Raw genomic sequence first — 12,943 nt, 5'->3', positions numbered from 1 at the left:
CAACAAAGCAGTGTAGATTGTAAGAATAAGGATATCAGAAAAGCTTGAGGGCTCAGCTGATGCAGAGCCTGCCTTGCCAAAGATATCAGGTCATTTACTGTCTTGTGTGGTATTCATATTTAAAAAAAAATATATGTATTTTATTTAAATCGCTTCTTTTCCACCTGTAGCAGGCCTGTCGTTCTAAGCAGAGTAGAATAAAATGTGAAATAACACTTTACAAGCTATAGCCTGCACGTTCAGCAGCTGTCCAGACTATCAATTTAGAAAACAGAGCAAGAAACAGAAGTCCAGAGAAATTTAAGACGTGCCAGGTTGCCTTCATATGGTGCTATCCTCATGTCCGTTTTCCAGGGCATACCTGGGCAGGTGTTGAACAACTAGCAGGTGAATTTTAGACTAAAATTCACCTTATTCTGTTACTTTATAGTGGTGCGCTGAGCAATGCCTGCTTGATATGGTGCTTCTTAACCGCCTTTAATATCCAAAGCTGTGAAACTCAGCAGACTGGCGAATGCCCTCCACTACAAATGTAGTGAAATGTGCAGTGACAAAAACAGTCCAGAATCTACAAAACACAAATGGGCCCCAACCATAGACAATGTTTAGGCCATGCTGCCTTCAGAGGAAAACGTACATCAACACGGCGCATTTTAGATTGGTGCTGCTGTAAATTCTCAAAGTGCATTTTAGATTGGTGCTGCTGTAAATTTGTAGACACAAGGTAGACAGAAATCATAGATCCAGAAGGGAAGTGCTGTGTTACATTCCCATTTACAAACATGAAAAGGGGGTGAAAACATTTCTGCCCATTGTGATGAATCTGTATTGGAAACCATCTTTTCTGATGCTTTCCTCTTCTGTATTTCCACAGGCCCCTTTACAGATGTCGTCACTACAAACCTAAAGCTCGGCAACCCAACGGACAAGAATGTGTGCTTCAAGGTGAAGACCACGGCGCCTCGCAGGTACTGTGTGAGGCCCAACAGCGGGGTCATAGACGCAGGCTCATCAGTCAGTGTCTCCGGTAAGTCATAAAAACGTAAAAGAAATTGCCAGGCTGGGTCAGACCAAGGGTCCATCAAGCCCAGCATCCTGTTTCCAACAGAGGCCAAAACCTGGCAATTACCCAAACACCAAGAAGATCCCATGCTACTGATGTAATTAATAGCAGTGGCTATTCCCTAAGTCAACTTGATTAATAGCCGTTAATGGACTTCTCCTCCAAGAACTTATCCAAACCTTTTTTGAACCCAGCTACACTAACTGCACTAACCACATCCTCTGGCAACAAATTCCAGAGTTTAATTGTGCGTTGAGTGAAAAATTCTTTTAACAGGGCTGCTGCAGGGATTTTGTTTTCTTTCGATAGTATTGCAATAAATGACCCTGTATCCCTTATTAAAGGAGGTTGAGATTTTGAAAACCTCATCTGTCTTAACATTATTAGTGTGTGGGGTTGTGTGTTTTTTTTTTTTTTTTATTTCACACTACAAAATTGGGAATTTAGTTCTAATGGCAGTTTATGAGCTTCTTGCCAATGAACATCTAAAACTGTTTTTGCCATTGGGTTTCGGGCTTTTTGTATTTCTTTGCCATCTCATCATCCCCATTGGGCTGTGCTTACTCTTTCTCACCACTTCCACAGAGGTGAGCTAAGCTCCCTGTGAACTTTTTATTTTTCCCTCTCTTCCTTGCTTTGCTTGCCATGCTTGTTAAGTAGGAGCTACTAAACCACACTTGGGCAACTGTCAGCCCGGTGTGCAGGCAGCCAGCTCTGATGGGGTTATCGCGGTTACTTCCTCAGCAGCTGTGGGTTGGTTAAAATGAAGAGCGATATCTCTGATTACTCACTGACCAGGTTGGAAGGTAGACTGACAGCACTAACAGAGCCCTTTAGCACCATTTTGACTCAGCCAGGCTGATTGTATATGCTAAGAAGAATGCTGGCTTGGGCATGAAATTCCTGCAGTGATTATAATTGCTGTTCTGTAGGTGGGGCTACATTCCTGTCATTACATCATGGTACTGTTAAAACTGGTTGCAAACACCAAGCAAATAGTGATTTATTTTTTTTTTTTTAAGCTTCTGAAATTGCAGCATCCTTTCAAAAGAGACAGCTGAGTTCACTTCACATTCTTAATTCAAAAAACCTGCATGGCAATCACCTTTTTTTAAAATGGGTTCTTTATGCTGTCCTGACGGCTCGGTGGTAATGCTTTGCACTGTGGGGGTCGATTTTGTAATCCATGTGCATGGCTGGGAGGCATCGCACACGAGTAATGGGGGAAGGGGGATTTTACAAAAATACGCACGGCAACACAAGTAGGGTTTTCCCAGTTCCCTCCCAGTCCGCTGCAGTTGAGGAGCAGACTACTCCCTCTTCCCTTCCCTTCCCTTCCCCTCCCCTCCCTCTAACCCCTACCAAGCTAGCGTAAATTTTTGTTTTCCTGGCGTGTAGCCAGATGGACTCAGGACCAGTGGGTTATGTGCTCTTTTGCTAGCAGATGGGAGACGGAGTCAGATTTCAAAGCTGATGTCACCCTATAGATATACCCCTGCGGTGACCTCAGCTCCTCAGTATCTCTCCGTCTCCTAGCAGATGCAGACACTATCCCACACACTAGCACGGTGTTAGCAGGATTGCAGCACAAACAAGAAATTGTTACCTTAAATTTAAGAAGATCGAGCCCCGCTCCCCTGCTGTGATACCTAAGGGTCCCTCCCCCAGTTGAGAATCCTGGGGTGATTTCTGAGATCCCTTAGAGGTGTGCCTTGGTCCAGTGGCCGGCTCACGGCGTGGACTTAGCCGCTAAAGCGTCTGAAAGGCAGCGGGTGTATAGCAGAGTGCAGCGGTGAAGGTAAAGCCCTTTTTCCCCCGCAGCTGGAGACAGTCCCTGTACTGGGCCGGTAAGCACCGAGACCAGGTAAGCAGAAAACTTTAATTGCTGGAAGAAGAAGGGCTCCGGCGCATCTTCTCCGGTCTCCATGCTCGGCGCCCCTTACCGACCCCCGTTATCGATCCAGCAAGGTGGTAAAGGGCGGGCACCGAATGGGGTTGAGCAGCCTTGGCTGGGCTAAACCCAGTTTCAGATTGGTGGTCCAGCCACGTGGCGAAGCACCCCTGTGCGCAAAATGGCGCCACCAGGCTGAGGTGCCATCTTTCCCTCGGCCGTCGGTACGTGCAGGACAGGCCGCACCACTTGGGTGCCCAACCTAGCCACACGCCCAGTCACGCGCACTACTGCACGCACAACTTTGTGCCTTGCCGCGCGCATATCCAGGAGTGCATATCAACACATTACTTGTGCGCACCACGTTCCCTGTGCGCGCCGGCACCTAAACACAGAGGCAATGGCACCGGCAGCAAAGAAGCTCAGACGGCACTCCCTTTGCACAGCTTCCCACCTTACAGCTGCACAGCCTGACCTCGATCCCTGCTTGTGTCAACACTGAGGAAGCCCAGGGAGGACTAGATCCCCCCAAAAATTAACCAAGCCTGGACCTTCCCAGCCAGAGGACGGGTCGGGAACTACCTTTTCAGACAGCTCCCCGGAACCTTGCAACCTCTACTCAGACTCCCCCTGGGATTAATATGGATCCAGGAGCCTTCTCCTGGTTGGAATTTTTCCAGGGACTACAAGCATTTGTTCAGGCACAGTCTGTTCCAGCCGCGACCCAGGTGGAACCCCAGCCGGGAGCACCTGTCCCTTCTGGTCCTTTGGGTACCTTGAGACATGCCTCGCCTCACCAACAGTTTTCCTGACAGGGACCTAGATACCAAAGATGACTATGGAGGTTCACTGGAGGAAGGGGAAATCCCTCCAGGCCTGGAACCATACAGAACCATGCTTCACTTCTTCCACAGGGATGAATTGCCAGCCCTGGTCTCCCAGACCCTGAGGATTCTGGGGATTCCAGGCACGGACCCAATAACAGAACCAAAGAAGAACCCCATCTTGGTGTCCATTCGTAAGGCCTCTTGCTATTTCCCCAATGCTGGAAGCCATCCAGGAATTGATTGACCTGGAATGGGATGCCCCAGAGGCGAATTTTAAAGGAGGTCGAGCCTTGGAAGCCTTGAATCCTCTGGAACCAGCCACCAAGGAACGCCTGCGTTTTCCGAAAGTGGATGCCATGATCTGTGCTGTCTCAAAGCAAGCAACCATTCCTGTCAAGGGAAGGGCGGCATTGAAGGATGCTCAGGATAGGGGATTAGAATCCATCCTTAAGCAAGCCTTCGACGCAACATCAATGACACTGCAGATCACCTCTTGCTGCACACTGGTGGCTCGCTCCTGCTTGCTCCTCTCGAGAGAAGCGGATGCCGGAGAAGCGATCAAACTTGCCGTAGCCTTCCTGGCGGATGCAAGATCAGACCTGGTGCATACCTCACCCAGAGGAGTAGCCCCAGTAGTGGCGGCAAGAAGGCAGTTATGGTTGCGGAACTGGTCTGCAGACACTACCTCTAAGGCGAACCTCACAAGAATGCCCTTTAAGGGATCTCTCCTATTTGGAAGTAAATTGGAGAAGTTAGCCAGCAAGTGGGATGAATCTCCAGTACCTCGGCTACCGGAGGACAGAGGAAAAAGATCCCAGCACCCCCCTCCCAGGAGACCTAGGGTCAGAGGTTCCCAATGTTTCAGACTCTATAGAAATTCGTCGTTCCAGGCACCTCGACCATCTGGGAGGTCTCGGTCCTTTCGGAACAGACAACCCAAGAAAGGAACAGGTCCGGGGACAGGATTAACCCGAGCTTCCCAATGAGGATGGGCTGACCCATCCACAGGAAGAGGAAATAGGGGGCTGACTCTCTCTTCCACCAACGATGGGTCGAGATCACATCAGACAAATGGGTACTAAACATCATACGAGAAGGCTACTCTCTGGAATTTCGCAGCATTCTTAGAGACAAATTTATATCACCTTGCCATCCACACTGAAGACTACTCAGTCTAAAGGCTATAACTCCAGTGCCTACACCCCAGTAAAATATGGGCGTTATTCCATCTATTTTATTGTGCTCAAGAAAGAGGGGTCATTCCGACCTATCCTGGACCTCAAGAACGTCAACCGTCATCTGTGGATACTATGCTTCCGCATGGTAACTATCGGCTCAGTAGTAATGGCAGTGCAACTGGGAGAGTTCCTAACCTCCTTGGATCTCTCAGAGGCCTACCTTCACAGCCCAGTTCATCAAGACCAACGTTTTCTACGTTTTGCGGTACTGGGCTGCCATTACCAGTTCCGGGCACTACCCTTCAGCTGGCAACCGCCCCTAGAGCATTCTCCAAAATTAGGGTGGTCGTGGTGGCAACTCTGAGGAAGGAAGGGATCTTGGTACACCCTTACTTAGACAACTGGCTGATCAGGGCGAAATTTTCGGAAGAGAGCCTTCAGGTGACCAGATTCAAGAATCTCCTGCAGGAACATGGTTGGGTCGTGAACATGGTCAAGAGCAGCCTATAGCCCCCTCAGTACTTACAGTACCTGGGGGCCCGTTTCGAGACCAAACCGAACAAGGTCTTCCTCCCTCCTCCATGGTGGAGGAAACTGATGAAACAAGTACGCCGGTTGAAGACCACTACGAGCCCCAAAGAATGGGACTACTTTCAGTTCCTCTGTCTCATGGCATCAACTCTGGCAAGGGCTCACTTGCGGCCACTCCCAGCGCTCCTTACTGTCACGCTGGAATCCACTGTCCCAAGACTACTTGATTCGCCTCAACCTACTAGCAGAGGTATGTTCTCAGCTTCAGTGGTGGCTACAGAAAAGCCACCTAAGCAGAGGCGTAAGCCTGTCCCCACCGAGCTGGATCGTGCTCACCACAGATGCAAGCCTCCGAGGATGGGGAGCTGATGGCTCAGGGACAATGGACCAAGGAAGAGGGAGAATGGAACATAAACCACCTGGAAGCTTGAGCAGTTCAGCCACAGGCTCCAGGGGCAAGCGATTCGAGTGATGTCTGACAACGCAACAATGGTTGCTTACATCAACCGCCAGGGAGGAACCAGGAGCCAGCAGGTGTCTCTAGAAATAGACCCCCTCTTGGCATGGGTGGAGGTAAACCTACAAGGAATCTCAGCCTCCCACATTGCAGGGAAGGACAACGTCTCAGCGGACTTCCTCAGCAGAGAAATTCTGGACCTGGGGGAGTGGACTCTGTCGATCAGAGGCTTCCAACTAATAGTAAATCACTGGGGCCTCCCAGCCATGAACCTACTGGCCACATCTCTCAACGTCCAAGTCTCCAGGTTCTGGAGACTTGGACGTTGGAGAGCCGCACTTCCAAGGGATCGACACCCTCATCCAAATCTGGCCAGAGGTGGACTTACTGTACGCCTTCCCCTCATGGCCTCTACTGGACAAGATCATCCGCAAGATAGAACAGGGGACTAGTCCTACTAGTGGCCCCAGATTGGCCCAGATGCCCATGGTACGCAGACATGCAAAGACTCCTTGCGGAGAGCCCTCTGTGCCTCCCTCCAATCAGGGACCTTCTCTAGCAGGGCCTGATTCTTCATGAAGATCCAGCTCAATTCTCTTACGGTCTGGCCCTTGAGAGGACTCGCCAGAAGAAGTGCGGTTACTCGAAGGCCGTGATCACCACCCTGCTCCACGCGCGGAAGTTCTCAATATGTCTGACATACATACAGATCTGGAGGATATTCGAAGCCAGGTGCAAGGCTGCGGGATATCCCCGCGAACTGCCAAAATTCCCATGATTCTGGAATTTCTACAGGGCGGTATGAAGAAAGGGTTGTTGCTCAACTCCCTCAGGGTTCAGGTAGCAGCCCTCTCCTGCTTCAGAGTCGAAGTGAACAGAATCAGTCTGTCAGCTCATCCAGACTTAGTCCATTTTCTAAAAGGGGTTAAACAACTTCGACCACCCCTAAAGTGTCCAGTCCCCCTATGGAATCTCAATCTGGTATTGGACTTTCTAGCAGGGTCTTCCTTCAGACCAATACGCAGTTTGTCACTACGCCTCTTGATGTTGAAGATGGAATTCCTGGTGGCAATATGCTCAGCACGTCGCATCTCAGGGCTGCAGGTATTATCCTGTCGGGACCCATTCCTTAGGTTTACTCCAGGAACAATACGGCTTCGCACCGTCCCCTCATTCCTCCCGAAGGTGGCCTCCGGGTTTCATGTGAACCAATCCATCTCCCTGCCATCTCCGGTGGGACATAAGGACTCAGAAGATTCCCCTCTTCTTTGCCATCTAAATGTCTGCAAACTTTGATAAAATGAGAAAAATTGTTAGAAAAAAACTGGAAGGAGCAGCTACAAAAGTAAAAAATGTCCGAGAGGCGTGGTCATTGTTAAAAAATACCATTCTAGAAGCACAGTCCAGATGTATTCCACACATTAAGAAAGGTGGAAAGAAGGCAAAACGATTACCGGCATGGTTAAAAGGGGAGGTGAAAGAAGCTATTTTAGCCAAAAGATCTTCATTCAAAAATTGGAAGAAGGATCCAACAGAAGAAAATAGGATAAAGCATAAACATTGGCAAGTTAAATGTAAGACATTGATAAGACAGGCTAAGAGAGAATTTGAAAAGAAGTTGGCTGTAGAGGCAAAAACTCACAGTAAAAACATTTTTAAATATATCCGAAGCAGCCTGTGAGGGAGTCAGTTGGACCGTTAGATGATCGAGGGGTTAAAGGGGCACTTAGAGAAGATAAGGCCATCGCGGAAAGATTAAATGATTTCTTTGCTTCGGTGTTTACTGAAGAGGATGTTGGGGAGGTACCCGTAATGGAGAAGGTTTTCATGGGTAATGATTCAGATGGACTGAATCAAATCATGGTGAACCTAGAAGATGTGGTAGGCCTGATTGACAAACTGAAGAGTAGTAAATCACCTGGACCGGATGGTATACACCCCAGAGTTCTGAAGGAACTAAAAAATGAAATTTCAGACCTATTAGTAAAAATTTGTAACTTATCATTAAAATCATCCATTGTACCTGAAGACTGGAAGATAGCAAATGTAACCCCAATATTTAAAAAGGGCTCCAGGGGCGATCCGGGAAACTACAGACCGGTTAGCTTGACTTCAGTGCCAGGAAAAATAGTGGAAAGTGTTCTAAACATCAAAATCACAGAACATATAGAAAGACATGGTTTAATGGAACAAAGTCAGCATGGCTTTACCCAGGGCAAGTCTTGCCTCACAAATCTGCTTCACTTTTTTGAAGGAGTTAATAAACATGTGGATAAAGGTGTACCGGTAGATATAGTATACTTGGATTTTCAGAAGGCGTTTGACAAAGTTCCTCATGAGAGGCTTCTAGGAAAAGTAAAAAGTCATGGGATAGGTGGCGATGTCCTTTCGTGGATTGCAAACTGGCTAAAAGACAGGAAACAGAGAGTAGGATTAAATGGGCAATTTTCTCAGTGGAAGGGAGTGGACAGTGGAGTGCCTCAGGGATCTGTATTGGGACCCTTACTGTTCAATATTTATAAATGATCTGGAAAGAAATACGACGAGTGAGATAATCAAATTTGCAGATGACACAAAATTGTGCAGAGTAGTTAAATCACAAGCAGATTGTGATAAATTGCAGGAAGACCTTGTGAGACTGGAAAATTGGGCATCCAAATGGCAGATGAAATTTAATGTGGATAAGTGCAAGGTGATGCATATAGGGAAAAATAACCCATGCTATAATTACACGATGTTGGGTTCCATATTAGGTGCTACAACCCAAGAAAGAGATCTAGGTGTCATAGTGGATAACACATTGAAATCGTCGGTTCAGTGTGCTGCGGCAGTCAAAAAAGCAAACAGAATGTTGGGAATTATTAGAAAAGGAATGATGAATAAAACGGAAAATGTCATAATGCCTCTGTATCGCTCCATGGTGAGACCGCACCTTGAATACTGTGTACAATTCTGGTCGCCGCATCTCAAAAAAGATATAATTGCGATGGAGAAGGTACAGAGAAGGGCTACCAAAATGATAAGGGGAATGGAACAACTCCCCTATGAGGAAAGACTAAAGAGGTTAGGACTTTTCAGCTTGGAGAAGAGACGACTGAGGGGGGATATGATAGAGGTGTTTAAAATCATGAGAGGTCTAGAACGGGTAGATGTGAATCGGTTATTTACTCTTTCGGATAGTAGAAGGACTAGGGGACACTCCATGAAGTTAGCATGGGGCACATTTAAAACTAATCGGAGAAAGTTCTTTTTTACTCAACGCACAATTGAACTCTGGAATTTGTTGCCAGAGAATGTGGTTCGTGCAGTTAGTATAGCTGTGTTTAAAAAAGGATTGGATAAGTTCTTGGAGGAGAAGTCCATTACCTGCTATTAAGTTCACTTAGAGAATAGCCACTGCCATTAGCAATGGTTACATGGAATAGACTTAGTTTTTGGGTACTTGCCAGGTTCTTATGGCCTGGATTGGCCACTGTTGGAAACAGGATGCTGGGCTTGATGGACCCTTGGTCTGACCCAGTATGGCATTTTCTTATGTTCTTATGTTCTTATGGTACCTGGAACAATCCAGAACTGGAGCGCAAAACGGATCGTTTGTTCGTTCTTCACAGCGGGAAGAAACAAGGCGAAGCGGCCTCACGAGCAACCATAGCTCGCTGGATCAAGGAAGTAATTAAGGCAGTTTACATAGAGGCAGGGAAGCCTTTGCCCCTGCAGGCTAAGGTTCATTCTACTAGGGCCCAGACAGTATCCGGGGCAGAAGCCAAGCTGCTGTCGCCCACCGAGATCTGTCGAGCGGCAACGTGGTCTTCCCTACACACCTTCTCCAGGTTCTACCGCCTGGATGTCCAGGCTCGAGAAGACGCAGCATTCGCAAGGGCAGTACTCAGTGGGCCTCTGGCAGCCTCCCACCCTGTCCGGGAGTAGCTTTTGTACATCCCACTGGTCCTGAGTCCATCTGACTACATGCTAGGAAATGGAGAAATTACTTACCTGATAATTTCATTTTCCTTAATGTAGACAGATGGACTCAGCATCCCGCCCACGGCTGCCCCCAGAGAAGTACCCCAGAGGTGCCGGGGAAGCGAACCTCGAGACTATGCAAATACAGGTAAGCCGTTGCCTACACTTAGTTCAGGACACCCGTAGTTCGGCTGGTGTTGGCGTTATATTGGTTGAATGCACCGGCGGTCTCCAGTTTTTTAATCAGTTTGAATCGGTTTAATCAAATTTAATCAGTGTTAGTTAAGTTGTTTTAAGCAGTCAATATATATGTCCACAAGGGCTTTTCGAGGAGAATACTGAGGAGCTGAGGTCACCGCAGGGGTATATCTAGGGTGACGTCAGCTTGAAATCTGACTCCGTTTCCCATCTGCTAGCAGAAGAGCACATAACCCACTGGTCCCGAGTCCATCTGTCTACACTAAGGAAAGTGAAATTATCAGGTAAGTAATTTCCCCATTTCTTATTGCTTCTTTGGAGCAGAGGTAACTTCTGTGCGCCGGCTGGCTGCTGGCACGCGCTTCCCTGGGACCGTGTCTAATGGCGTAGGCTGACCCGTGCCCCCGGCCTGCACCTTTCGGATGGCCCGGCACTTCTGCACATATCTCCCGGATTTTACACGTGCTGGGCTTTGAAAATTCGGGTAATATAAGGACCTGGGTTTATTTTATTTAATCAATTTATAGTCTGCTCTTTCTAAATAGAACTTATCTGATGCAGATAAAAGCATTTGCAACAAATGTACAAAGACAACATTTAAAATCATGATAATTTATGGAGTATAATTAAAAACTGCATTAGTTATATAAGCCTGTTTGAAAAATTAGAGCTTTTAGCTTTTTTTGAAATGTTAAATCCTTTTTCTTCTCTTAAATCAATGGGCAATGAATTCCATAACAGGACCCGTGCATGAGAACAGTCTGTCCCTGGTCATTTATAACTTATAATCCTTAAAATTTGGAACAGCCGTTGATGTCTGATCAGTCGATAGTGTTAATAAATCATTCTACTTCGTTATATAATAATTTGTGTATAAATGTAAGCACTTTGAACCATATCCGTGAGTACATGGGGAGCCATTTCTCAGGTCTTCTGTTTTACTGGATCATTCTGGGCCGAGGGATACTTCCGAAGCAGCATTTACAGAACCCGGAGGGGCACGGAGGGAGTCTACGCCATTGCTCGATGGTGACACCTAGTGGCTGGATCTAGGGCCCACACCCGCGGGGTTCCTGAATGTGCTGTGGTGCATGGCTCCCAGCTGAGGACCGAGACACACCTGGACTAAAGAAAGCTGGAAGAGGGTAGAAGAGAGAGGAAAAATCCCTAGATAGGTGTGAGTGAAGGTTCATGGCACTGGATCCCTAGCCCTGGATACAGTGGAGCTGGAAGCCCAAAGAAGCAGGTGGGGAAAATTGCTTAAAAAAAAAAAAAAAAAAAAAAGTGATGCTCTTATCCAACCAGTGGTTTCAGAAATGAAGCACACACACATATATGAAAGGGGAAACTCGCACCTTACCCTCCAGTAAGTTCTGGTGGTGTTCTCTGTAAAACCAGAAGTTGCCTGTGCTTTAATGGCAAGTTGTAACTATTTGTATACATTATGGTGAATGTCAGTAAATACGTGTGGATTGACCCTGAATGTAATTCAGCAGTACTGCCAGTAGTAGATTATTAGCCCCTGTGCTATATCTTGTTAGCACCATTTACCCATCACAGCCAGAGCTTAAAACTGTGCAAATGGCATTTCAAAGGATGGCTCCATTTACAAGATAAAGATGTAATGTTTTTATATTAATGAAGCACAAATTTCTTAGCTTGCAAATTAAAAATAAGATGATGATAAACCACTTTGTGCAGATTTTCCTTGCATGGAATTATTCTCAATTGGATCCCTTCCCAGCTTTCAGAGAGTTCAGGAGCAAAGCTGCTAGCAGGAGGCAGTAAGAATCTATGTAGGCTGAGGCACCTATTCCACGGACTAACAAAGATGTCAAATACATGAGCTTCCGAGGCCACACCTGTCACTTCACCTGATTAGGCGGAAGGAAGGAAGCTTTATATCTAGAGAATATCAGGGGTGGGGAGATGTAGGAGAGAGATGGGAATCAAAATCTATTTATTGGATTGAAAAAAAATTGAAATGAGACAAATATTGGATTTGGATTTCTGTTATGGGAGCCTTTAGCAGCTGCTTTTTTTAAAATTTATATTCTGCTTTCTGGCACCTCAAAGCAGATTACATTCAGATACAGTAAGCATTTCCCTATCCCCAGGGGGTGCTTTCAGTCTTGATGAGGTGTGCCACCTAAAATATTGTGACTAAAGTGTTAATCTCCTGCGGTGACTATGCTGCTGATTTGTTAATGGCCTCCACTCCATGACCTCTTGGGTTTAAATTCCTGCTCAGCAGCTTCTATAGACAAACTCTTCAGCTGGCAGTGATACCTGAGGAAGAGGACCTGTGGCCTTCAGTTCATGCTCCTCGCTATACCTCCTGTTGCATGAGCAGAAACACAACCTGCAGAGAGATTCACCTTTAAAAGAAAAGGCACATTTCTATGTCAAATGTTCTTGTACTTATGCATACTTTGCAAGCTTTCTTTCCTTTATACTCACAGGCCGTCGGAGCGCACTGTTTACCTGCCATTGGATGCGCGTTTTTCCTTACCCCTTATTCAGTAAGGGGCGGAAAACGCGCGTCCAACCCGCCGAACCTAATAGCGCCCTCAACATGCAAATGCATGTTGATGGCCCTATTAGGTATTCGCCCGCTCTCCCGCAGACTTTACTGAATCGGCCTGATGGTGAAGATTATTTTATACCTTTTGCCCTTTTTCCCACATTGAGTGTAGACTTGCATTTCATAATGAATGTGAAGTAGTATTGTTTAATTGCAATATATATATATATATATATATATATATGTGTGAAGTACTCGCTAAGTATACCAAAAAAACTCCCAATAAGGGAAGGAAAGCACTAATATATTAA

At 46.6% G+C, this 12,943-nt stretch overlaps 1 protein-coding gene across 1 annotated transcript in view; it reads left to right on the top strand.

Annotated features, from left to right (window-relative positions):
- Nucleotides 1–12,943, top strand: part of VAPB (VAMP associated protein B and C) — a 58,849-nt gene that overhangs the window by 23,382 nt on the left and 22,524 nt on the right. The window contains exon 2 of the mRNA XM_029611646.1: nt 875–1,027. Within this exon, the coding sequence (XP_029467506.1) occupies nt 875–1,027 (153 nt within the window). The remainder of the gene's footprint in view (nt 1–874; nt 1,028–12,943) is intronic.

Source organism: Rhinatrema bivittatum, chromosome 8 (genome assembly GCF_901001135.1).
Source record: "Rhinatrema bivittatum chromosome 8, aRhiBiv1.1, whole genome shotgun sequence".
Classification (NCBI taxonomy): Eukaryota; Metazoa; Chordata; class Amphibia; order Gymnophiona; family Rhinatrematidae; genus Rhinatrema; species Rhinatrema bivittatum.
This window is presented reverse-complemented; position numbering and strand designations above follow the sequence as displayed.